At 55.2% G+C, this 25,458-nt stretch overlaps 3 protein-coding genes across 4 annotated transcripts in view; all 3 read right to left on the bottom strand.

Moving 5' to 3' along the window:
* Positions 1 to 1,365: 1,365 nt before the first annotated feature.
* Positions 1,366 to 3,632, bottom strand: LOC121361790 (uroplakin-3b-like protein 1). Its single transcript, XM_041482803.1, has 6 exons — positions 3,326 to 3,632; positions 2,536 to 2,679; positions 2,200 to 2,434; positions 2,042 to 2,118; positions 1,620 to 1,749; positions 1,366 to 1,511 (listed from the first exon to the last, which is right to left on the bottom strand). The coding sequence occupies exons 1-6, from the start codon at positions 3,570 to 3,572 to the stop codon at positions 1,406 to 1,408; spliced, it is 939 nt and encodes a 312-aa protein (XP_041338737.1). The 5' UTR covers positions 3,573 to 3,632; the 3' UTR covers positions 1,366 to 1,405.
* A 212-nt stretch (positions 3,633 to 3,844) lies between these two features.
* UPK3B (uroplakin 3B) lies at positions 3,845 to 5,596 on the bottom strand. The gene is made up of 5 exons (XM_041482748.1): positions 5,404 to 5,596; positions 5,020 to 5,169; positions 4,716 to 4,935; positions 4,273 to 4,625; positions 3,845 to 4,056 (listed from the first exon to the last, which is right to left on the bottom strand). Exons 1-5 carry the CDS (start codon positions 5,459 to 5,461, stop codon positions 3,845 to 3,847), a joined length of 993 nt encoding a protein of 330 aa, XP_041338682.1. The 5' UTR covers positions 5,462 to 5,596.
* Positions 5,597 to 8,262: 2,666 nt separating this feature from the next.
* DTX2 (deltex E3 ubiquitin ligase 2) overlaps positions 8,263 to 25,458 on the bottom strand; it is a 34,839-nt gene continuing 17,643 nt past the window's right edge. The window contains exons 4-10 of one of the 2 annotated variants that reach the window (XM_041482700.1): positions 24,973 to 25,031; positions 18,160 to 18,291; positions 10,832 to 10,902; positions 10,005 to 10,163; positions 9,764 to 9,925; positions 9,046 to 9,135; positions 8,263 to 8,927 (exon numbers count right to left, since the gene is read on the bottom strand). In XM_041482700.1, coding sequence (XP_041338634.1) covers positions 8,703 to 8,927; positions 9,046 to 9,135; positions 9,764 to 9,925; positions 10,005 to 10,163; positions 10,832 to 10,902; positions 18,160 to 18,291; positions 24,973 to 25,031 — 898 coding nt within the window. In that variant the 3' untranslated portion in view covers positions 8,263 to 8,702. The remainder of the gene's footprint in view (positions 8,928 to 9,045; positions 9,136 to 9,763; positions 9,926 to 10,004; positions 10,164 to 10,831; positions 10,903 to 18,159; positions 18,292 to 24,972; positions 25,032 to 25,458) is intronic. The other variant, XM_041482701.1, reaches the window with a different exon arrangement.

The raw sequence follows: 25,458 nt of genomic DNA, 5'->3' as shown, positions 1-25,458 counted from the left end.
GCCACATGTGCCACCTGCAGCGAGGCACGCGTGGCAGGTGACACCCCCAGAGCCCTTTGCAGGTGAAGCAGTTGTTTTATTTTATTTATTTTATTTCGGGGCGCGGGGTGTAGGGCGGACAGCACCGGCCTTTGCCGGGTGGAACAATCCTGCTGCTCCCACGCTGATCTCGGCAGGAGTTAATCGCTGGATTTGCTTCATTTCCCTTGGCCGGGCTCCACGGGGGCGGCTCCGGCAGCGGGGGGCAGGCTGCTAGCACCCCCCCGGCGGCACAAGGACACCCCGAAAGGGCGCTGTGACCGCGCTGCGCTGGCAGGGTGATGCTGCCCCTGGCGCGGCGCCTGCGGGGGAAAACGGGGCTTTTAATGTTCGTGTATGATGTGCGTAGGGACACACGCCTGCCCCGAATCCACCCGCAGCGGGATGGTCTCCAGCACCAGCGGGGTCGCATCCTGCCCGGGCTGCGGGACAGCCCTGAGAGCAGCACCAGAGACCCGCACCCCGCTGCAGGATCAGCAGGGATGGAGCCGATCCCTTCCAGCCGCTGGAACAAGATCAGCTTCCCCTCCCCGCCCCAGCCCACTCCTCACCAGCGCAGGATCAGCCCCACATCCCCCAGATCGGAATCAGGGACACCCCCAGTGTAGGATCAGCCCCACATCCCCCAGATCGGAATCAGGGATATCCCCGGTGTTGGATCAGCCCCACGTCCCCTGGATCCAGCTCAGGGACATCCCCTGATGCAGGATCAGCCCCACATCCCCCAGGATGGGGCTCAGGGATATCCCCGGTGCAGGATCAGACACCCCGGGGTGCCGGCTCCCTTTTGGGCTCTCATGGCTCTCAGAGGAACCCGAGCTGCACCCGGGACGGATTGGGTCACTTCGGGGTGTGGGAGCCCCTCCTCTGGGCTTGATCAGGGAGAGAGCACTGTGGGATAAAAGGGGTTGGAGAAGCACCCCCCACAGCCACCCCACCTCACGGTAGCAGCAGGGCTGGGGGTCAGGCTCCCCTCTCTGCCCTGCACCCAGGGGGCTTTTCCCCGTCCGAAGTGGGCACAGATCGATGCCCCAGCTGGGTGTGGCAGCGTCTCCCACTGCAGAGCATCCCGGGCACGCCCTGCTCTGCCAGCAGCTCCCTCCACCCGCGCTGGGGCTCACAGTGGGGTGCAGGGCCCGGGGGGCTTTCCGGGGGCTGCTGGGGACATCGAGGGGTCACAAACAGGCGGCACAGGCCGGGCACAAAGCAAGCGGAAAAGCCTTTATTTAATGTCCCTCTGCACCGGCCCGTGCCGGGGGGCGGCTCCGGCCGTGTCCCCGCGGCGGCGGGCTGGTGTCACCCGCGGGGACGGAGCGGTGCGGGGCATTCACCCCCGCACGGGGGGCGCGGGAGGCGCGGCGGGGGCTCAGAGCCGGGCGGCGGGCTGGTCGTAGACGTGGTGGGTGTTGTACCGCCGCACCGTCACCGACTCCGGCTTGCTGAAGGAGCTGCTGCCGCCGCAGGAGTCCGAGCTGGGGAGGGAAGGCGGGCCAGGAGATGAGGGTGGGCACCGAGCGATGACGGTGTCACCCTCGGACGCCGGTCCAGCGTGCCCAGCACGCCCAGGTGGTGGCACTCACCCCCAGAAGACGAGCATGGCCACCAGCCCGGCCAGGAGGATGGCGAAGAGGATGGAGAGGATGGTGGCGATGGCGATCATGCCGGCGTTGTGCCCGCCGCTCGTCGTGGGGATGCTGCTGGGTGATTTGGCTGGGGAGGGAGAAGGAGGAGAGGAGCAGGATGGAGGGACACACACCCCGGAGTGGCTCAGGGGTCCGGAGGGGTGACGGTGTGCTCGTGTGTGCCAGCCCAACGTGCCGTCACATGGTGTCACGAGTGACATCCGCGGCAGAGCCCTGCCTCAGTTTCCCCAGCTGCTCACAGGAGCCCTCACCCCAAACCTCTGCTGCCCAGCGTTCAGCCCCCTGGGGCCACCCCACACGCCCAGGATCACCCCGTATCCCCCTGTGGACTGGGTGTGGGGCAGGACGAGTGCCAGTACCTGTCCTCAGCATGATTGGCATCGACCACTCTGTGTCAGCCACGGGCACGGAGCCCTCCAGGGCGAGGAACTTCACCCTAAGATGGGAAGGGAGGTTGGCCACGGTCCCGTGGGCCGGGGGGCAGCCCTGGAGGGGGCAGTCCCTCGAGCAGGCTCACCGGTAGGGCCCGGGGCCGGGCAGGGGGCCATTGCACGTGGGTCTCGTCGTGTCCTGGGCACAGCTCGTCTCGCTGCCCACGCGCAGCACCGTGATGTCCCCGGGGGGTTTGGGGCAGGGGTAGCTGCTCAGGGTGGCATTCAGGGTCATGTAGGCACGGACGGGGTCAGGGAAGCTCTGGAATGCGGTCTCGGGAGTCCCCGGGACCGCGCTGCTGCTGTTGAAAGCGGATGCATCTGCAGGGATGGGGGTGAGGATGAGGATGGGGGTCAGGAGGGACTTGGTGGGGGGCTCAGGGACCCCTGCACGCCCCCTGCCCTGGGCTGCTCGCACCTACCCTTTTCCAGGGCCACCACCAGCCAGATGACGGCGTTGCCGTACTCTCCGAAGACGCAGCGAGGCTGCTCCAGCACGAAGGTGGAGGCGGTTGTCAGCCCCTCCAGCTGCTCCTGGGTCAGGGCTGGCCTGGGCCCCAGCCGGGCTGCGGTGAGAAGCGGGGGGTGCGGTGGGGATGTGGATCCCCCTCTGCAGCCCCGGAACCGAGGCTCTGACCGGCGGCGGCGGTGCCGGGGCTCGGGGTGGGGACAGGGACAGGGGCAGAAGGGAGCTGAGCCCCGGGATTTTGGCAGTGGGGCCTCCACTCCCTCCCATCCCCAGTGTGGGCTCAGACACGTGCTGCGTTAAAAGAGGAAGAAAAACATCCCATGCTCCCAGCCGCGGGGGAACACTCAGAGGACCAGGGTGGGTGACACCAGGGACAATTGGGGTGGCACCCAGAATGGGGGGACATCAGCTGCCCTTTGCCTCCAGGCTCAGGGGAGCCCTGGTGGACTCCAGTGGGGACCTCAGAGAAGCCCACACTGTGCCAGTTAACCAATATCAGTGACACCAGAGACTGGAGGTGACACCATAACAGGCCCCAGAAAAGGGCACATCAGCTGCCCTTCGCCTCCAGGCTCCGCGGGGTCCTGGTGCCTGTGCACAATGCCCGTTCCAGCCACAACACCTACATGGTAGCTTTAAATAGACAGCTCAAAGAAAACAAAAAACTTGCGGCCGGAACTCAGAGTCCCCTCGCAGTGCCGAGGGGAGTCCCGAGCCCATCCCGATGGCGTGGCTGGACTCACCTATGCCGTGTGCGGCGGGCAGGAGCAGGAGGAGCAGCGGGAGCATGGTGCGGGCTCCTGGGTGCCGAGGGCGGGAGTGCGGCTGGGGCTCCGCGTCCCCCGGGAGCCGCCTGTGGTCACCAACCGCCCACATTCCTGCAGGGCCGCAGCCCCGTGGCAAACAGGTTGGGCTCGTTTCCCCGGCAGCTTTTGTTATGTTTGAGCGCCCGCCGGCGAGGCGTGCTGAGAGCCGCTGCGTTTGTGGCATGGGTGGGTGACAGCGTCACCCGGCACAGGGGATATCCCGTGGTGATGCGCCCCACACACCCACCAGTGCCCCCCACACCGACACCAAGTACCACCAAGCCAGGGCCAAACATGGTTTTTGAGGTCCCCCATCTTCACAGTCCCACCCTGCGTGGCCAAAGACCAGGAGGAGACAGCTGCAGATGGAAAATCAGATTTTACTTGCCAGGACAGTTCGTGTCTAGCGCAAGGTGTCCCTGCCAGTGGCAGAGGGGTTGAAACGAGCTGGTCCATTTATGGTCCCGTCCAGCCCAAACTGTTCCATGATCCTCTGACACGGAGCAGGGGGCTGGGGGGCAGAGCAGCACAGCCCTGGGGGGCCGCCCCCGCAGCCGGGGGGCAGGGGCTGGGGCGCGGCCGGGGGGATGTGGTGGGTCCGGTAGGATCTGCGGATGAAGGCGTCGGTCCCCAAGCCCTGGTGGCACCGGGAGCCCCACGCCTTGGCACTGCAGGAGACAGAGGCATCCAGTGGGGTCTGTGGGGCTCTGCACCAGCCACCCCCAAGGAGCCTTTTCTCCTGCAAACTCCGGCAAACCCCCAATTTAGGAATAAAAAGTCTTTTTCAATGTTAAAAAGACCTCCATTTCCTTGCTGATGGGGTTGCCAAGTTGAGGCTCTCTCCTGAAGCCCCTGCAGACGCTGCCCCCCGTAGCCCCCCGTACCCCAGGGCTCCGAGCACGGCGGTGGCCAGCACGGCGCCCAGGCTGGCCAGGATGGAGGCGATGACCACCACGGCACTGCCCCGGCGGGCGGGCACGGCGGCGATGGCGCTCGGGCTGACGGCTGCAAGGAGGCGGGATGAGGGGTACGGGGTGGGTGTGGGATGGGGGATCGCTTCTCCCGCAGCTTTTGGGGTGATGGCACAGGGCTGATGCTGTGCCACCACCCCAGCCAGGGAGGTGCAGGGGACCCGCGGGGGGTGGCAGTGCCACAAGGACCTGTGCGCAGGAGGATGGGCTCGGACCAGCGCGTCTCCGCCTTGGGGCCGCCGCAGCCCATCAGCAGGAACTTCACCCTGCCGCGGGTACGGGCTGACACCGGGGGGCGAACAGGCCCTGGCTGGCGAGTCACCCCAGCTGGGGGGATCTGGGGCTCCTGGCCTTACCTGTAGGGTCCCGGGGAGGGCAGGGGCCCATTGCAGGGGTCCTGCCTGCCCTGCTCCCTGCACGCCGTGTCAGCCCCGACCCGCAGCACGGGCGGGCTCGCTGCCCAGCAGGAAAACGCGGCCGCCGCCGTCTCCAGCGTCATGTAGGAGCGGGCAGAGGGCAGCTGCTGGTACGGGGGCACCTCAGCCCGCGACTGGGGGTTTCTGAAGGCGGCCGATGCTGCAGGCACGGGTGAGAGGCTGCGGTGAGGGTCCCCCATGTCCCCTGCCACAGGGGGGACGTGCTGGAGCAGCGAGCGCTCACCGTTGGCAAAGGCCACCGCCAGCCAAACGGCGTCGGAGGCTTCGGCGTGGCCGTCGAAGACGCAGCGGGGCCTCTCCAGCGCGAAGGTGGTGGCAGTGACCTTGCCCAGCAGTGCCATGGGGGGCACCTGGGGCACGTAGGGCAGCCGGGCTGGAGGAGGGGGCAGTGAGCCAGGGGACCCCCCCGTTCTGCACCGCCCAGCAGGTGCTGACCCCGCGTCCACAGCAGGGCTGGCACACGGGGCTGTCACGAGGTGCCAGCATGAGGGGACAGCACTGGTGGTGACCCCCCAGCCATGCACAGCCCCATAAGCCCTCCCTGGCACAAACACCTCTCAGCCCCTCCCGGCCCTGTCCCCCTCTGCCCTGTCCCCCAGAGAGTCACCCAGGTCCGCGGCTGCGCCCGTCCCAGCCAGCGCCAGCAGCACCCACGGCAGCTCCATGGCGTCGTCCTGGTGGTGCTGGATGTGCTGTGCTGTGCTGCTCAGCTCACCCCGTCCCACTGCCGAGGGGACGAGCTGCCCCCGGTGCCCCCGCAGCAGGGACCGCCTGTGCCGGAGTCGGAGCCTCCCAGCCCCGCATTCCTGCACCGGCTCTGCCGGCCCGGCCGGAGCCCGCGGGCAGAGGGGACAGCTGAGCACGCCGAGGCACCCGCTGGTCCCAAACCCGCTGGGAACCGTCCTGCAGGACCCCCGAGGCACCTGCGAGGAGTCAGGGCACAGGACAGTCATGTGAAAGGGGAAACAGGCAGAGGAGGCTCTGGGGTGATGTTCCAGGGTGGGTTGGCAGGACTCACACTCTGTTGGCGCTATGGGGGCAGCCAGGCAAATCGTCCTGGACCCCCACGCGCCCCACCAAGACCCAAGTCCCTGCGGATGCCCTGTGCCCACCAGGGCCCCAGAGCCAGGGGTGAGCCCGTGCCTGACTGGTTCTGGCGCCGCCAGCCCTGCCCCGCGGGCAGGGAAGCGCTGGGGAGCATCATACCCGGACTAACCCAAATCCAGCGCTCAGGTGAACGGTCGCACCCAGCACCAGGGGCGCGGAAGCCTTTTCAGCTCTGGGGCCACCCCACGCTGACATTTCCCCATCTCTCGTAGCCCTTCCAAGCCCTGGGATGGGGGCAGGGAGAGGGAGTGCCCGCGGCTCGGGAGCCCCTCAGCGCCGCTCCCCCCGCACAGGCTCGGAGCGCTCCTTCCCCGTGCTTGCCAAGGGGAGCGGCTGCTCGCTCCTGCGTGGGAGGAGATTTCCCCCCCTTGCCAAGGGGCCGGGACCGCGCCTTCAGATTAAGTGGAAATGGGGCATTCAAAGATTATTACATCGTCCAGCTGCAGAGGGGAAAAACAGGCGCAGCTGCAGCCTCCATCCCTCCTCGTTCTTATCCCCCACACCTGTCCAGCAACACCTGCCCCGGGGACGCCCCCAGTTCCCCCAGACCCTCCCTGGTGCTCCCCGGCCGGCAAGGTGCCAGCAGCAAGGTGAGAGGCAGGGTGGGTGACGCAGGGGGGTGACGCAGGGGGACATCTCCTCTCAGTTTCAGCTGGCGGTACCCAGCATAGCTGCGGGGTCAAGGCTGGGCTAATAATAACCACCCTGTGGCAGATGAGCCATCCCCGCGGGGCTGGGAGAGACACCTCCCTCTCCTCTCCTTGGGGCTCCAGCTGGGGATGGGGGACACAAGGCTTTTGGTGAAATGTGCCTGGGAGCATCATAAGCTTTTATTTGGGGCTCTGTCCCCTCCTGGCTCCGAGAGGAACCATGGTTATACTTTCTCCCCACCTTTCAAAGCATCTCCCTGTGCCATCATGCCTGAGCACCTGGCTCTGTTCCCTTGCACCCCTGGGATCCCCCAGCACAGAGAAGGCAAGGATTTTAGGAGATGCCTCGTGTCCAAAAACAGGGCAGTCAGGGCTGAGCTGCTGAGCTTGGCTGGCTCACCACAGCCCAGTGCCCCTGCCCTGGACCAGCCCAGATGCAGGGAGGCTCCAGCTGATTCACACCCAGCAGCAGCTGCTGGAGATGCCTTAGGCCAGGCTCAGCAGGAAATTCTTGCTTTCTACAGGGCTGAATGAACCCTGCTTCAATTTTTGCTTCAATTCACTGCTTTGATTGCTGGGATAACATGATCCAGGGATACAAAGCTGAGGTTTGAACTCAAGACCTCTCCCTTTTGCAACCAGGGTGGGAGAGGAGCAGACTGAGCCCATTTGTGTAGAGCTTAGCAGCACAGACACGTCACTGCAGCTCCCAAGGAGCTGCCATTCCTGCAGCAGGCCCAGGTTTCACTGGTGTTTGAGGGGTTTCTCCTTAGAGCCTGCAGGCACAAGATGGACACTGGGGAAAGCCCCACCCCTCAATGGCTCAAAAAAACCTTTAATCTTTATATTGGCCTGACAGAAAGCAAAGTGTCCCTTATCTGGTCCAGCATGTGCTGGCCCCAGGAGGAGGCCAAGGTAGGGCTGCCACAAAGCCCAGCCCCATCCCAGAGTTCCCAGGAAGGAGGTGAAGTGGCAGATGGCATCAGTGCCAAAGGGGTGGATTGGATGGATTTAATGTGCAGCTGGGGCTGGTGGCTACAGAAACAGCTCTTCAAAAGGTATCAGTCCCCAGCTGACAACAAACAGCTCTTCAAAAGACATCAACTCCCACATGACACGCAGCCTGGGGACAATACAGCACGGCCACTGGGGCTGGGGCAATATCCCACTTGCAAGGCGCCAGCAGCCAGAGCAGGAACAGGCTCTGAGCCAGAGCATCGCTGCTGGCACCTGGGCTGGCCACCACTGCTGCTGGGAGGAAGGTGACTGTCACCAGCTGGTGGCACCAGCATCCCTGCAGCAGCAGCACAAAGCACAGCAGCTCTTCCCTGCAAAGGCTTCACTGAATTGCTGCCATTTCACCTGAGAGAAGGGGAGAGAGGGACAGGTTCTGCCTCTCATCGTTGGGATGAGAGGAAGGGGGCTGGCAGCTCACAGCCAAGAGCAGAGGGCTGCAGTTTCCCACAGGGTGGACACTGATAAGTCACCTCTGCTGGCACCATGGCCACAGACCACCTAACTCCAGTGGCCAAAGCACTGCCAGGCAGGAACCACAACCCCTGGGAGCAGTGTCCTGCCTGCACTGAGATGTGTGTCCCTCCAGCAGAGCTGAGCTTTCCCTCCTGGCTGGATGAATGGTCCATGGCTCCATGGAGCAGGCTGGTGCCCCAGAGAGAGCCACCCCAAAGGAAGGCAGAGCAGGGTCTTGCTGTGAGAATGAAGAGTTTATTGGGACCGAGCAGAGATACACAGCAGGAGGGAGGCAAGAGGTGCCTCAGACAGGGAGCTGATGTGTCCCAAAAGGAGGACCTTGTGTGACTTCCAGGGGGTCTACTGGAAGCAAGGCACTCTCCTCTCCCATCCTGTCCCCAGGCATTACCAAAGGAAGGTCCTGCCTTCCCCAGGGGATCTGACAGGGCATCTGTCACCTCAGTCCCATCCCAGCTGCTCCTGGCTGCAGCCATCAATCCCACCCAGAGACACAAGCCCAGCTTCTACAAAAATATCCTTCCCAACCCCACACCCCCCCACCAAAAAAATGTGAAGAGCGGGCAGGGCTCCCACGGAACTGTTATTGCTCAGTGTGACGGGTGGTCAGACACGGGAACTTAAGGCATCAGGAATAAGTGCACTAGGTGGCCCCTGAGGCTCACTGGCCCAGGCAGTCCTCGGTGACACCCTGGGCAGCCAGCTCTGCCAGCACATTGTCCAGGTAGTTGGGGTCAGGGTAGCCATGGCCACTGAGGTTTGAGTCCATCTCAGTCTTGTGGTGGATCTCGTTCCACACCACCGTGTTGCTCTCGCCGGTGGTGCTGGAGGTGCCCACTGTGAAAATCAGGCGTCTCTTCCAGGCCACCTTCAGGAGCTCCAGGACCTATAGGGGGAAAGGAAAAACAAAGCTAGGAGCAGCAGCTAGGAGATTTGTGCCATGAATGCAGCTTGTCAGGAGCTTGACAACTTAAGGGTGATGTTACCAGGGTGTGATAGCTCACCTTCCTGCCCTTCTCATTGTCTGGTAGGTAACAATAGCGAGGAAAGCCTCTGGCTGTGTATGGCATCCCAGGGTTGGGGTGCTCCGGGCCCTGCAAGAGATGAGACAGATTTGTCATGGACATATCCATCTTCAGATGAATTGGGCAATCCATCAGCAGCAGGATCTGACACAGGCCCATCCCAAACCAGCTCTTCCATGTAGAGGCAGCAAGGTATTGCTGGTGAGCCCAAGATGTGTGACTTGTTCTTATAGGACCCATGAGTATTACAGATCCTCCAAAAGCAGTCTCATGCTGGGATACAAAGCCAGATCTAAAATCTACCTAAATTCTGGTGAGAGACAGCCCCAAAACACTGCTTTTTCCATGTGTTCTTGTAACACCTTAAAAAGGTCACTCAGCTCAAACCTTTGAAAGTTCACTCCCACCGCTGAAACCAACATGAGCCGTGAAACCAGACCATGAAATGTTTCCCACCTTGGGATCATGGGCAGTCTCCTCCCTGCTTCAGGCAGACATCAGAGCAGCTGGGGCTACTCAGGAAAAGATCTCTGATGGAGGAGACCCTCACATGTTGAAGAACAACCAGATCAGCTGCTGGCTCCAGGCACCACAGGCTGCTCAGCAAAGGGCTGCCAGCAGGTGCTGCACTGGATCCCAGGACTTTTCTGGGAGGCTCTCCCAGCTTGTGCTGTGTGCCAGCACACTGGGCACTCACCTGGATGCCCCTGCTGATGTGATACACAATCCTGATTGTCCCACAGTCCTTGTGTCCTGGGAGGGACTGGGGGAAAGTGGAGATCTCCATCTTCCCTTTGGGTTGGGTACCGGTTTTCTCTCCGTAGATGGTTTTACAGGAGGGACACTGCAAACTGCCATCCTGCCAGGGGACAGAAGCCACATCAGAGCTGCACAGCCCAGCCACCTGCACACAGGGTGAGGATGGGCCAGCTCAGTACCTTGTTGCCATTGGAGTACATGGCCAGCATGCAGAGCATGTGGAAGGAGTGCTGGCAGTTTCTCAGGCGACCGACTGCCTCTGGCCTGATGGTGCTGGACTGGCACGAGTCGCTGTAGCCCGAGGGGGAGGACAGCTTCTCCATGCAGATCATGCAGTCCTAGAGGAGAAACCACCACGTGGTGTGAGCACAGGCTGCTCCTGAGGACTGACACATCAAGGAAGCCATCAAGGAGATACTTCAGGAAGGTTTGCCTTCAGCTTTAATTGAGATTTAAGGACACAGAGACAGGTTTCCTTATCTGGCTGGTATCACTCCACTCCACTTCCTGCATTGTCCAGGAGGTGGAGAGCTGTCATCAGTCACAGAGGAGAGTATGGTTACAGCCTGCTTCTCTGCAAAGGAGCTCCAATGCAGGGGTTGATCTCTAGTTTTGACCTCCTAGCTCTGAGACCAAAACCAAACTCCTTCCTCCAAAGGACATGGGGAGGCACGGTCAGGATGAGCAATTCAACCCACACTGTGCCTTCATCACAGTCCTCTGGTGAGGACAAGTCATCTGTTGTAACATAGGGAGGCACTGTCAGGATGAGCTACTCAACCACACTGTGCCTTCATCACAGTCCTCTGGTGAGGACAAGTCATCTGTTGTCACTCATGAATTTTGGGCAGTGCTGAGGACTCTCCACCTCACATCAACAGTGCCACTGCAAGCAGCACCATGTACCACACCAGACACACAAGGAGGGATGGCCTTTGGGCACTGCTGTGGTTTCCTTGGCACCCCAGTGAACTGGCAAGCTGGAGGTGCTTCACTGTCCCCTTACCTCATCAGCAGGAGCTCCCTTCAGCTCTTCCAGGTATTTCTTCACCACTGATTCTGGCTCTGTTGATGTGGCTGCACAAGGAGAGAGGAGACAGAGAAGTCAGACACTCTGTGCTGTGATGGGCACATGTGGGGCGAGCTAGAGAGAAGGCAGACAAGCAGGTCACTGGCCAGGATGCCAAGGAGGAAGGTCGGGGTTAGAGGGGGAGAAGAGAACACTCCAACACATCCCTACAAGCCCAGCAAAGGCTTTGCTTTCAGCCATGGCTCCCACTAGGGCTGTGAGTGCCACAGGTCTGCAGCTGGTGTGCTCTCCTCACACACCCCAAGTGACACCAGGCACATTCCAGCTGGACTCTGTGCCCCCCAGAAGCCAGCTGGGATCAAAGTCAGCAGCCTTGATGGGATAGAGGATCACATGGTCTCTATTGTCAAAGGAGAAAAAAAGGCATTCCCACACCACCCCAGCTGTGCCCAGCAAGGAAACCCAGCAACACTCTGAGCTTCAGGCCCAGTTCTGAACACAGCACAATGAGCTCCACATCCTTAACATGAAACAGTGGCCTTGGTCCTGAGCTTCCACACACTCATACCTGGCAAGACGCAGTACAAATCACCAGGTGTATAAAATAAACCAGCTTTGAACATGAACCCTATTTGCAGCATGAGACAGTATCTTTGCATCTTCCCAAATACAATCCCTGTCCCATCCACCCAGGCACAGACACCTGAGCAGCCCACCAGCCCCAGCAGCCTGGTCCCTGGAGGCACTGTGGGATGAAGCAACAAATATCACCCAACACCAAGAGCAAATGACCACTGAGTGCATCCAGTGTCACCTCAACTCCCAGCCCATCCTCCTGGAGCGGCCTAGCAAGGCTTGGCTTAAGCCAGGGAACATCCCATGCCTCTGCAAGGCACCTGGCCCTGGGTGGGAGGAGAGGAGCTCCTCACCAGGCATCAGGCCTGCCACAGAAGCTGCCAGGCTTCTCCACCAGCCTGGGAAAGGAAACATTTGCACAAGTGATGTTACAACTCCACCTGGCAGGAGGCAAAGAGAGATCAGACACTTGGCTTGGGGGAACCTCATCCTTCCTTCCTGAATCCACTTCTGGGGACACCAGGAGAAAGCAGTGCTGTACCAAACAGGCTGGCCAAGGTGCAGCTCTTCCTTCTCCAATCTCCACACTGTCCAGGTGGATGCTTTAGCATGGAGAGTACTGCTGCTCCCAACTCCACATTCCCAGGAGGACACAGAGCATCACCATGTGGAGCAGCCAGGGATCAGAGCTGCAGCTGTAGCTGCACATCCCATCTTCAGCTCCCCATCCACTCTGGGGCTCTCAGCGAAGACAGAGGGTTCACAAGCATTGGCTCTGTGGTTCAAAAAGCTGCACATCAAGAGGCAGCCTCTGAAGCTTTTATTCCAGTCCAAAGAGCCCTGTGTGTCACAAGCAGGAAGGAGGGGGTGCTATTTTTTGGATAACCACTTTTCATGGAGAGAAACATGAAGCAGAAAGGAAGGACTGCTCCCATGCCACAAGTGGTGTTGAACAGGCAAAGGCCTGCATGGCACAGATCCTCTAGCAGGTAGAAGTCCCTCATTCCCTAGAAAACCATGGAAGAGAGCAAGGCAGAACACCAACATCCTTTAGCTAAGACTGAGGAACTGTGGGCTGGACTCTCTTAAATAAAAACACAGTCATTAAGATGAGTTATTTTCAGAAGGGGATTCCTGGCCATCCTGAAACCTGTGATTTCTGGCAGCAGTAGCAGGAGGAAGGGATGGCTGAGCACACAAGAGCAAGAAGAGGAGCTCAGGAGGTGAAGGGACATTCACTCCAAGTGCCAGTGCTGGGCAGGAGGGATGTCAGGCCTGATATCTCAGGCAGAGCAGGGCTGTGAGGACCAATCTCTGGAGATCCCAAGCCAGACTGGTGGCAGCAGGATTAAGCATTAAGCCAAAGAACAACACAGAAGCAGGTGTTTTGCTCTTCAGGGGCCAAAATCCCCTGGAAAAGCATTTCCAAGAACTGTCCCAAGAGCAGGAAACAGGGAGGAGCCTGGGCAAGCCTCAGGCTTCCACCTTTGAGGCCAAGGGCTCAGCAGTGCCAGGAGCTGCTTCAAGGCCTCATCAGCACATCTCACAGGGAACGTGGCTCCTTGTCTTGTCTTTTCCAAAAGAAATTCAACCAATTCTCTGCTGGGACCTTGCTTGCATGCAGAGGATCAAGAGGAGGAATGAGTCTGAAGGGGATGGGATCAGTCTGGGCTGTCCCAGCTCACTGTGCCTGAAACCCCCCAGGTGAGTGTTCTGTTATGTCTGTACTCCAGGCTGGCAAACACACAGTGGCACTTGGAATCAGCCTCTGGAGACCTTCATGGTCCTACAGGAGATGGGTAGGGGACTCAGTTTCTTCTGCTTCACAGGTTTTAGGAAGAACACTGTGAGCAGGACTAGCTACTGTCCCCCCTAAGGCCATCCACTTCCATGATGATCACTGTGTTCTCATCCCTGTGGATCCTGTGCTGCCTGACAGACAGACAGACCACCAAGTCCTTCTCCACCCAACCTGCATTTTCCAGGTGGCTCTTTCTGAAGTGACCTTCTTGTCTCCTCTGGCTTTGGGCTGGAGGAAGATGCACAGCCAAGGTGAAGACAGCAAGGGAAGGGAGCAGGGAGGGGGTGTTACACCAGCAGCAACACCTGCCCAGCACTTGGCTGAAAGCCCCAGCTCACCTGCTCCCACCTGCACAGCAGATCTGAGCAGCTTTAGAGCAGTTCAGCTCGTTCAGGGTGGTGGAGGATGCTCCTTCCACAGAATGCCTTGTGACTTTTCTTCTCTGGAGCAGCTCCAAGGAACAAAGAACTCACCCAAGAACTGGCTAGGCTCATTCAAATGAAATGAAAAATGAAAGGAGACAGAAGTTCTGGTGCAGAGCTGGGTAACAGGGAAGTCCTTGGGATTTTAGGTATTACACCACTTCACCAGCTGGCATTAGGATGGAGCTGGGGAACCAAACAGGCAGAAGGCAATGCAGCCCTCAGCTACCCTGAGGAAACCCATGCCTGATGGATTTGCACTGTGGCATCTGCAATCTGTCCCTGTCACTTTGCTGTGACAATGCTCTACTGCATTCAGAGCCACCAAAGCTGCCTGGAGAGAGAAAGGGCTGGGCAGCCCTGACACTTTAGAAAAATCCATCCCCAGCTGCAAGGATTTCAAAGTCCAGTCCCAAAGAAGAGACTTTTGATGCTGAGAGCTCTTTTTCAGGCAGGGTAGCAAAGCCCACATGGCTTTCCTTGGGCAGCCCAGCACGTCTGGCTGGCCACATCCCAGCAGCACAGGGGGAGCCAGGAGGCAGCTGGGACCATGGCACGAGCCACGTATGCTCCAGCATGTGAATCACTTCCTTACAGGGCTGTTTATTCCATAAAAGTGTTTACCTCCAAACCTTTGTTCTAGCCATCCCCTGGGATCATCAAAGCCTGGTCAGTCCCCAGAGTTTTGTGGATTCAATAGTGGATTGAAAATGGACTGGAAGAATCGACCGGTGCCGTTTATCTCCAGCTGGCCCAGAGCTGTGCTACAGATTCATCCAGGATGCCAAAGAATGTTTACCATTCTTTCATTTACAAAGAGAGGAATATCAAATTGTTTTTAATGCTTCCCCTTCCTCCCTGCAGATAATAAGCTGCTTGCTGCAGCAAGGGCTTTCCATGGGCAACATTTAACAGATGTGTTTTGAATCCTTGCACGGCAACCAAATGCTTGCACCAGTAATGTCTCCTTCTGTAGCCCAAAACGAGCCATATGGTTTCCAGCAGACTTTTTTTATACCCTCTGCAGGCCAGACACTGGTTATTCCTAGTTATTGTCATGGACAGTCACACAGCTCCCATCACCTCTGCTCCCTGGACTTGTAAAGGCTGTGTCTATAGATTTCTCCATATTCAGCATTTCAGCAGGATAATCCAGTGACCAGGCTGCTCTGGTCAGAGCATCCCTGTTCCTGCAGCCTGTCTCCTCCAGCAGATGTTTCCCAACAGGAACAACAACATCTCCCAGCTCTGAGGGGCTCCCCAGTCCCACCCATCCCACAGGCACTGGCACAGTCTGTACATCCAGCTGCAGGTGGATGCCAAGGAAGCACGAGCATGCTCCTCTCCTTCCTCACTGCAGCACCTGCAGTGATGGCCCATCCCAGAGAGGATGGATGTGCAGGGAAACCTCCTATCCAGGGGGAAGTGGGTAACAGGTGACACAGCAGAGCCAAGCAGCCCCTGGAGTTCCTTGGAAAGGCTGGGGAGCCCTGTGTGGCCAGCAGCATGCACAAGCAGCACTTGGAGAGAGCAGGACAAGCCATTTGCCTTCCTGCCTCCCAGACAGCAGTCAGGTGCCAGCGGTGCTGGCACGGGGCAGCGAGCGGCTGCAGCATCCCGAGGCAGCACCGACCCACGGGGATGGCAGAGGCTGCCAGGCCCTGTGCCAGCATGGAGAGCAGAGCCTGCCCAGAGACTACGGCTTCCCCAAGCCCTGCAGCACCCAGCTGTGCCAGAGACATCCCTGCCAGAGCAGCAGCAACGCTAACAAGTCCTGACTAATTAGCGCCTCTGTTTAACACACCCCAGCTATTCATCGAGCCAGCTGCAATTCCACCAGCGCTGCCTCTCCCATGTGGGACCAGGGCTGGCAGCAGCAGGGAGGGAGAAGGGGCTCACTGGTTGTGGTCAGTGCAGTGCTGGGTCTAGTCCTGGATGCAGAGCTCTTGTTTGAGCTCTCCATGATTGAAAATCCTAACAGCAGGGGCACACTGCACCCACCAGCAGCTGGTTGTGGTCAGTGCAGTGCCGGGTCTAGTCCTGGATGCAGAGCTCTTGTTTGAGCTCTCCATGATTGAAAATCCTAACAGGAAGTGGCCAAGAACACACAATGCAGAAATTCAGGGCATAAAACGAGCCCATCTCTGTCTGTTGGCAGCACCAGGGTCTGTGAAGGAAAGAGAACAACAGTCTGGCCAAAAGTCAGGCTCAGTACCTGCACTGCAGAATAATGCTCCTAAGCCCTGAGGGGTGTTGGACAAACAGCTTGTTCCTAGAACAGACTGAACACATTCTGCATCTCAGAAGTGAGGCACTCCACAGGACTGGCATCCCAGCCCCCACCAACAGGAATCCTGCTTTTTAAAATAAGAAAGGGGATTTTAACAACCTAAACCACTGTAAGGCTCCCCTTCTCATGGGCCAGCATGGGAAAGGGCTGATCTGTAAGTTTCCTCTGCAGCACATCCTGGGCAAGATGAGGACAGCTGGGAAAAATCCTGCCGTGCTGGATGGGAGGAGGAGATGTTTGATGCTCCTTTCCCATTCCATCTCTCCTGCTGGTGCGGCCTCTCTGCTCCTCCAGACATGTCCCAGCCCCAGCAGGTGGCATTGCAGAGCTGGCAGGGAGGTGACAGCCTGCCCTGGGGCTGAGGAACTGCAGAAGTGATGCTGATGGGATGCACAGATACAGCCACTGGACATCCAATGCAGTGTGTGCTGCTCTCACCTCCCAGCCTGTGTCCCACCCTTCCCACTCCCCTTCCCATGCCCTGCATTGCTGCTCTCCCCACCTAGCTCAGAAGTCACAAGACACATCCTCCTGTTAACATCCCACCCTCACAGCACGCTGGCTGCTCACACAGTGCCAGGGAGGGTGGATGCTGGGAGCAGACAGCACCTGGAGCAACAGACCCCACAGAGGAGAAGGCAGCAGCCAGCCAGGCTGTGTCTGTGGCCACCCCGTGACCTAAATACAGCTGTTTCATGCCACTAGGCAGCAGCAGTGACCAACATCAGTGCAGGCCTGGCCCTCCTTGTTTTGGGCTCCTCCAGCAACTGGAGCAAGCCAGTGCCTCTGTGGGAGGGCCTGGCCTCACCACAGCTCCCTTTTGGCACTTTCCAGGGCATCCCCACCACCCAGCCCCCATTCCTGCCCCTGCATGCTGCCCATGCCAGGAGTGAAGCACCAGGAGCCACACAACCCCACCACACTGCCAGCTGGCTCCATGGAGCAGGATCCTCATCCAGCCCCTCTGCACCCACCTCTGCTCAGCTCTTCTCCTCCAGCTCCCATTTTCCTTTGCTCCTCCCGTTCTTCGCTGCTTCTTCGCTGTTCTTCCTGCCGCCCCTGCTCTCTCCTCCCCCTCGATCACACATCCTACTCCACATTTGCTTTCTCACTCCTTCTCACAGCTCTCTCCATAATGCATTTCCACAAAATACCTCCCTTCTCATTTCATTTCTATTTTCCTTCCTGCCTCCTTCAGACAGCTTTGGACCTCATGGACTCCAAAGAGAGAAAAAGGTACAAAAAAACTCTCTAGATAGGCAGATGCCTCTTCCTCTCCACCTCTGTGCCCCTTCCTTTCTTAAATGTACAGATCTGTGTTACACCTCCAGTCTCCACCTGGCTTATCCAAAGGGGGACATGCTGTAGGTGAGGTGGTGGTTGACACCCCTGTGCCAAGGCCAGCAAACAACCTCTACAGCTACACCAGGCTGGATTCACACCTACCCCTGCAGAGTCCCAGGCGCATGGACGGGATCCAGGCTCTCAGCTAGGAGCCACAGGCTCTGTGAAGGTGAGGGGTGCCATTGAGAGATGAAGAGGAGAAATGAAAGCCCCCTCCTACCCTGGAGAGGGCTCCACTCAGCAAGAGAGCTGAGGTAATCCATCCCTTTCTGCCAGTGCACATCCACCTGAGAGTACCCCACTGCACTCCCACCCCAGACTGAGGTAGAGAGAACAAATCCTCTGCAATTTGACCTCAGAAGCCCTACATGACTCAGGAGCCTGCTTGTCTGGGAGATCCTTGTCATCCCATGACTCAATCATGACAAGCATGGCTCACAAGCAAATCTTCTCTGCAGAGCACATATGGATTTGATGTTCTTCTTAATGGTCCCTCAGCTCTCAGACTCATCCCACCAACAACTCAGAAGGTCCTGGTATGTGGACACGCCCCAGGAGGGTGTAACAGCATCTCAGGGGAGGCTGCTGGAGTTTGACATGCAGAGCACAGATCTGTTCCAGCTTTAATTTTGTGTGGAAACAAGCTGATGTGCCACAGGACCACACCTACTTCACCATGTTACTTTAGAGGCTGCCAGAGACGCTGCAGTTCAGGGGAGGCATGTCCTGCTTCTCCCCTCGCTGGGATGAACATCATCAGTCAAACCAGAAGAGCCAAGAGGGTGGGGGGGAGAGACAAGAGGAAAAGAGGGGTGCAGAGAGATAAAGAGAAGGAGATGGAAGCAAATATCACAGTTTGAGCAGGAACTACCTTTCTTGGACACTTTCCTCCCCTCCTTAACTGAGCTGTGTTTTTTAGTGGCCTTATGGGTGCTGGCAGCTTGCGGCACACGGGTGAGGTGCACGGGCAGTCCGGCGGCTGACATCAGAATAGCTGTCATGCCTACAGTGGGTACGAGGTCAACATGCAGGAAGGAAACAATGGGGAAACACATTCATTAAAAAAAAAACTTGAACCTTTCAAAGAAAATAAAAATAAAATAAAGTAAAATAAAATAAAACCCAAGCCTTTAGTTCTGAGGGCGTAAAATGTCCGAGAGGTAACAGGGTTGGAGTCAGCACAAGGAGAGGATCTGGAGGTTTTCAGAGGGAGGAGCCCAGGCAGCAAATTAAGGGAGGGAAATGTGGGCACATGTCTTTGTGCTGGTGGGCAAAGAGGACCTTCCTCTTTGGGCCTTAGGGCTCCTCAGGCACCCAGTCTGCTGTGGAGCAGAGTTCTGCTGACCGGAGCCCTGGAAGCAGCCTGAAGGATGAAGGGCATCACCTGTGAGCCCTGCAGGTCCTGCTCAGCTGCTCCCCCATAAAGCCACACATTCCAACAGTGTCACACTGAACCAACCCCCAGAGTGCAGCTGAGCTGCCTTCAAACACCAGGGCACAGCTGCCCCACAACCTCTCCTCCCTGGCACTCTGGTCTTCCCTCACTCCCAGCAGCAATGCAATCCTCATCCTCCCCCATCCCAGCCAGCTGTATCATTGGGATGCAGTTTGATAAAACTAATGAATCATTAAAAAGGACAGCCATTCCCTGAAGGCAAAATTGGCACACAGAAAGCTACAGGACTGATCATACTGATCTGAGATGATGTTTGCCTGTGAAATCCAGGCTACTTATAAATCATAACATTTCCCAGGTACCATACTGCTCTCACACTTACATCCAAGAGAACACCTGCTTTTGCTTTCCCAAGAGCAACTTCCCACCTGCAACAGCCAGCACCAGAAATAAGAAAAAAAAAATGCTTATAGTTGCAAACCAACAGCAGAAAACCTAACAGCCAGCATTTCCCCAGAAATCCCCTCTGAGGGCAGACCACATCCTAAAGCTGCAGACATTCCTGCTCAGTAATGCATGGCTAAAGCTGAGATTTCCAAAAAGTTTATTTTTGAAAGTCTCTATTCAGTCATATGGGGAAAGGAAGATTCTAGAGCACATTTGTTCAGGACAAAAATGAGGAACCTTGCCCACACATGACTGAAAAATCGAGTTATGATGGGAAACATCAGCTTTGTGTGCAAGTGGTAAGACTATTTTCTGCCTCAAATATGCAACCAGTCAAGAACGTGTGTCCTGTGACTACAAATCCCCTGTGCAAAGCCTGTGTCAGTGCCCCTCAAGCAGAATTACTCCTACACAGTGCTGACCACAATTTGTACCTCCTTTTCCTAAGGTCTGAGCACAAGTATTTCAGAAGCTGTTCAACTCCTTTCCTGACAGCCACAGCTGAATGTTTTTACTAAAACTTTCCCATCTAAGGGCCAAAAGACAGACAGCAGGGGTTTCACCAGAGAGGGAGTGGGACAGAGACAGAGGAAGGAGTTTCCCCAGGGTTACCCAAGGACTTTTGGAAGAGCAGGGCTGACCACAAGACCAGGCTGCCCAATGGATGGTGAAATGCACTTCCCAATGGAAGCAGGTAACCAGGCAGCAATGCACCACCCTCAAAGGGGATCCAGGTCTGAGATCTGGAGTTCTCCCAGTTGCCAGGAGCTGCAGAGCCAGAGGAGGCTCTCCAAAGCATACAACGGCTGGGTTAGTACCCCTTGCCCTACTGACAGCACCAGGCACAGCCAAGGAGAGCTCACCAGATCCAGAAATTTCACCAGCAAAGTAACTCCCTTTAAGTCCTAACTAAAGGCCACAAGCCTACTGCAACCCATCAAAGCCATCAGTCCACTACTCCCAGGGAGCCTTAAGGAACAGCTTACATGTCCCCAGAAACAAAAACTACTTGTTTTTTTCATGAGTGCAGCTGAGACCCAAAGCCCAGCAGCAGCACCAAAGCTGCCCCCTGCACCTTTCAGGTCCTTTCCCCTTCCAGCAGAGGACAGTCAAGGGTATTCCAAGAAGAGCAGTAGCAACTCTGACTAGAGAGGCTGGAGGAAAAATATTCTTGAGAGACAGGGGAGGTCTCCCACCACAGCTGGGGAAATCATCTCAGTCTGACCCCACTGAGGCTGCACAATACTATTCCTAGAACTGGTGCAGAAAAGGAACAGGAAAGTTGTCCCTAAAAAAGCTGTTTCTAAGCAGTGCAGTAGCACTGATGGCACAGACTGACATTTGAAAAGCGAGTCCAAAGACTACCAGGGATTATCACCACCCACGCACAGCTGTCTGATAGGCAAATGCAAAATTAATGTGTTCTTCTGAAGAGATCAATACTGTCTTGCTAACATTAGCAGGCAGGGCCCAGAAAAAAAAGATAAAACAGAGGCACAGGCTGAACAACTGGCTTCAGATTCTCAATGGCAGAGGGCAACAAAATTCAGACCAAGCAAAAAGCAGAAGCCACAGAACCTCAGGTGAGTTCAGCTATTCTATAATACAGCCCCCTCATACCTGGAAAAACATGTCCAAAACTGCCTGCCAGCATCATGAATCATCACAAAAAAAACCCAAAAAAACCCCAAACAAAAAACCCAAAACAAAAAAAAACAATCAAAAATCCACCATTTGTTCCACAAACTTTTTGTTTTTCTGAGCTGCACACCATCTACCCATCTACAACTCCACACAGACAAGCCAGGGCAAACAGGGGACCAGGAGAATTACCCCAACTCAATGTTCTCCTAGTTCTCATTGTTCAAGATAAGGTGTAAGTGAGAAATTACTTTTTCTTGGCCAATTTTAAATCTTCTGCTGCCTTAGGAGCTACATGCAATGAATCATGTTCTTCAGATTCAAGTCAAGAGAGCATTCAGAAAGGTTCTGGTGTTACATTGCTCTGCTGCCTCATGTCAACCCCCAGTAGCAACGATGCCTTTAAAGTTGAAATACTGGAAATCTCAGCATTACCAATCCTCACACAAGTTTGGGGACTGCAGTCCCCAGGAAGGGACATCCCTGACCCAGGCCTTAGCTGGGAGTGTGTTTTCCTGCAAGGTGCCAAAACAATACAGACACACATCACATTTGCAGATTGAGTCTCCAATTCTCACAACAATTTCAAGTCAGAACCTGTTCCAGGCATCTGAGGAGTTATGCCAGGAGCAAGTGTAGCCCTGGACCTGGATAAAGTCTCACCTGAATACAAGTTGCAACATGACAAGTTTGCCCAGACCAAGATTGCTTTGGATATGTTCCTGTGAGACTTCCTGCTGCTCACTAGCTATCCAGGAGCTTGAAAAATATTATTTTATATGTTCCTACTTTCCATTGGGCTCTGGGTTTCTTTCCTGCAAGGACTGCAGGAGGGAGGAGACAGAAAGCCTTGCAAGGAATCCTTTGGGATCTGATCCGATTCTGTGTGTGCAATAACCACATGCACAACTGCCTTTCTTCTCTTGCTCAAAGCCTCTTATTTGGCCAGAATTACAACATTAGTGGCTCCTTGGGGTAAAATTATTTTCACTGGAGCTATGACAACATCCACCAACTTTTTTCATCCTGCTGTGTAAATAAGGGACTTTTTGTAATATCCTGTGCAGAAGCTGAGCACAGGAAAAACAGCCTGACATTATGTAATGAGTGTTGGCCACACAGTCACTCACACCCAGCCCAACATGCCCCTCTGGCCACTGACCTGGATTTGCACAAGCCTCAGACTGGTAAAGGGCAGAGCTTACCTTCAGATAATGCAGAATCTCAGAAAATAATTTTTAATTTGTACAATTATATTCACCAGCAAAATCAGTATGGTTAGTACATCCCCAAATGCACCAGCTCCTGGAATCATGCAAACAAGAAACACCCAGTTTTATTTAACAAAAAGCTCCTTTTCAGACTTCATCTCAGACACAGTATTAGAAGGGCCTTTATAGGAGCACCTTGCCACCCCTCAGCCCCAAGTCACAGCAGCTAAAATCCATTATTCCCAAGAAATGTCAGTCCAGATGATCCTTAAACACCAACACTGTGGTTAAACAGTTTGCTTAGACCTGTTTGGCATTTCACTCTACTGATCAAATACTTGAGGGAAAAGAAAAAGCTTAAAGACAAGTTTCCACATGCACTTTGAAGTATTAAAATAGCTGAAAGCAAGGAAAAATTATACTTTTTTGTAGGAAACAGGGTTTAAAGTCAGCCTCATGATTTCTGGGATCCCAAGAGGTGCTTTCAGAAGACATGGGGTTGACAGTGTTACAAATCCCTGAGCACCCATCATACAAACAAAACCCAGCTTCTAATTCAGACTCACAGGATCCCTCATCTCCTGTTTAGCCACCAGAAGTTCCCTCTGCATCCAAGAGCTGCACCTGCAGCATTTCTCAACACCAGCCACGAGATTCAGGGGTTGTATCTGTCCAGCTTCAAACCAGAGCCAAGGCTGCTGAGATGCCAGGGGATGGAGATCAAGACTTATTTCCCAAAATAAAAATAAAGCCTCCTTCGTTTACATCTGAGACTTCTCTCCTCCCCAACACTGCTCCCCCAGCCTTCTCCACTGATGTTGTAGGAAGCAGTCATGCAGTGGGGACTGGAAAAACAAGAGGAGCCCAGCCTGTGTTAGAGAATAACCTGAGTAATGAGTAACTTGGACACCACCAGCAGGATTTTAATTATGAACAAAATACCACTTCCCAGAAGAGGTTCTAAAAACAGAGCAGAGCATAGAGGAGAAGAAGGTGTCCCTAAAGGCCCAGCCAATTAATATTTCAGTAAAACTTTTCCTTTTTACCAGAACTCCATTGCTTGCTTTTCACAAGAAATATCCCCAGAGATTTACTTTCCTTCCACTCCCTAATTAACTTGTATTAATCTTTCCTCTGCTTCTATGTAACTTTGAGGACTCAAATTCAGATTTCCCTCCTCCCTTGCACCTCTGAGGTGTGGGACACTTGGCAGCAGAGCACCTAAAGCTGTGTTGTGTGAAGACCTGGATTTGAAGGAGACCCTGGCCCCCAGGGAGCTGCTTCTCCACTTTCCTACATCTCCATGTGCCTCGTGCTGGCTGCCTCAGGGAGAGGTAAAGAATATTAAAATGAGTAATCATCCCTTCTTTTACACCCCCAGACTGCAACAACAGAGATACCAATTACAATTCTAACAATTTTATTGTATTAAATGGTGGCAAATGATTTATTCTATTGGGACTTCCTGCTGCTTTTTCTATCTGGTGGCACCACAAGGCACGAACAGACTGCACATATTCACCTCCTGTACATGGAGAATGAGATCACAGGTACCAACATTAACACAGCCTGGATTCACCAGCTCTGTGCTTTATTTACCTTGATGTGATTAAGTACCTAATTACACAGTCAGTGCTGACAGCCAGGGCATGAAAGGCAGAGCTGTTATAAGCAAGGGGAGTTCTGCTCAGGTCACCCACCTAGACAAGGTCTGAGCTTGACTTCACACCTCATTTCCAGTGATTTGCTAAGGAGGAGACAGAAGGGCTGCATGCTGCATGTCAGAGGACACCTGTGTTAGCCTTCATGCAGGGCCAGGTTGGCTACAGACACGTGCAGGGCAGCTCTCAGGATGGTGCCAACGTCAGATGAAGGGAAACATCAATCCTGGGCACCCTTTTCAGCCAGGGTAAAACCTGGCACTCAAGAAGAGACCAAACAACTTTTCTGGAATAAGGTAGGAACTACTGTCTTATAAAGAATGTAGCTGTCTCTGCTCACTTAGGAGCAAAGTTTGGTGTCCCAGGAGCAAATGACCTCAAGAGACCGTGCATGGGTAAGAGACAGAGGAAGGAGAGCGTTAATAGACATTCTGTAGTGTCTGAAACAGAGCCAACTCCAGAAGATATCAGATATTTAGCACTCCTCTACCAGGTAATGATACAGTTTTGAGAGCACAGCTGGTACCAGAGTACCCAAATCCCTGCAGTGCCACCACACCAGGGTCACTGGTTTGGCACTGGCTGAGCCAAAACACAGCAAAGGTGCCACTGGCTTTTGGCACAGCAACACTTCCACGGGAAGCTGACAGCACAAATTGTCATTTTCAAGGCAATACTATTTCAACTCTAACAAATCTACTCTGAAAAGGAGCATTGAAAACTAGCACTTTCATCCCTCACAGACATTCTCTTCAGTATATTTAGTAGTGTGTTCACAGGTTTGGATAACAAGCAAACCTGTATTCTGCTGCACCAGGAGACAATGTCTGATTCAACTTCTGTCTCCCCTTTCCCAAGACAAGGCATCACAATCCTCTTTAAGCTAAAGACCACCTGAGCTTTTTTCATAAAACCACACTGTGAAAAATCATATTAAAACCACACAAAATCTCATACCACTCCTCTCCTTTGACTTTAAAAAAAAGCAGAAAATAGCAGCTAGCACTGAGCTTGATTCACAGGCCCTTTCCTTTGCTACTTGCTCATCCACATGTACAGAAGAAGATGAATAGCCATGCCTCAAATAATCCCACTTCTTTTGAAAGACTCAGGATGAGAAAAACAGCTAATAAAGTTTGTCTACCCTATTCTTCCCCAAATCTGCCCTCTGCTTTTCTGGAAAATCTTTGGGTCTAAAACCTTAAACGCCAGCAACGTTTCTGACTCTTTCCATAAGTCAAAAATAGAAAGTAAGTGCTACAGAGAGGCAAACCTCTCATTCACATACTCCTAGGGACTGAGCAAATAAAATACAAGGGAGTTCTTACCTGCCAGGGCCTGGCTCACCCTGCTGGGTTTGGACATCTTGACAGGCAGGGCCTGGGCACTAGAGAGGAAAAAAGAGATGACTTTAACAGCAAGGATTAGAAACAGCCAAACAAAGACAATTCAGCAATGCACTGCTCCCTGCTGAGTGCCAGGGCCCTGGATATATTAGCAGGGATTAATTGCTCAGATGAGCCCCAGCTGGGACCCTCACACATGCACCCTTCTCCCACTGATCCAGCAGCTGTACTTAAGGAGCTGTGTCCTTACAAAGCTCTCTCCTAGAGTTACTTACCTGCAAGGGGAATGGCCTTAGAGCCATGCTGTATGTAGCTGCTTCCAGTCCTATCTTCTCCTAACTCATCCATTCCTCCTGCTGGACCCTGCTCTGATCCTGTGATACATTCCTGCTCTTGCCACTCCCCCACAGAGCAGCCAACCTGCACTACACATCCAAGGAGGATGGGATGAGGGAAGAAAGGCAGAAG

The sequence above is a fragment of the Pyrgilauda ruficollis genome, unplaced genomic scaffold, assembly GCF_017590135.1.
Source record: "Pyrgilauda ruficollis isolate IOZ18807 unplaced genomic scaffold, ASM1759013v1 scaffold59, whole genome shotgun sequence".
Taxonomy (NCBI): domain Eukaryota; kingdom Metazoa; phylum Chordata; class Aves; order Passeriformes; family Passeridae; genus Pyrgilauda; species Pyrgilauda ruficollis.
Note: the sequence above shows the minus strand (reverse complement) of the source record. Positions and strands in the feature narration are given on the sequence as shown.

What these genes read in the sequence shown, in the direction of transcription:
- UPK3B (XM_041482748.1), bottom strand. Translation starts at nt 5,461, where the DNA reads ATGGAGCTGCCGTGGGTGCTGCTGGCGCTGGCTGGGACGGGCGCAGCC. An exon ending in GGCGGTGGCCTTTGCCAACG is followed by an intron (nt 4,936 to 5,019) that starts GTGAGCGCTCGC and finishes CCGTGCCTGCAG; the next exon opens with CATCGGCCGCCTTCAGAAAC. An exon ending in CCCTCCCCGGGACCCTACAG is followed by an intron (nt 4,626 to 4,715) that starts GTAAGGCCAGGA and finishes TACCCGCGGCAG; the next exon opens with GGTGAAGTTCCTGCTGATGG.
- LOC121361790 (XM_041482803.1), bottom strand. Translation starts at nt 3,572, where the DNA reads ATGCCACAAACGCAGCGGCTCTCAGCACGCCTCGCCGGCGGGCGCTCA. An exon ending in GGTGGTGGCCCTGGAAAAGG is followed by an intron (nt 2,435 to 2,535) that starts GTAGGTGCGAGC and finishes CCATCCCTGCAG; the next exon opens with ATGCATCCGCTTTCAACAGC. An exon ending in CCCGGCCCCGGGCCCTACCG is followed by an intron (nt 2,119 to 2,199) that starts GTGAGCCTGCTC and finishes TTCCCATCTTAG; the next exon opens with GGTGAAGTTCCTCGCCCTGG.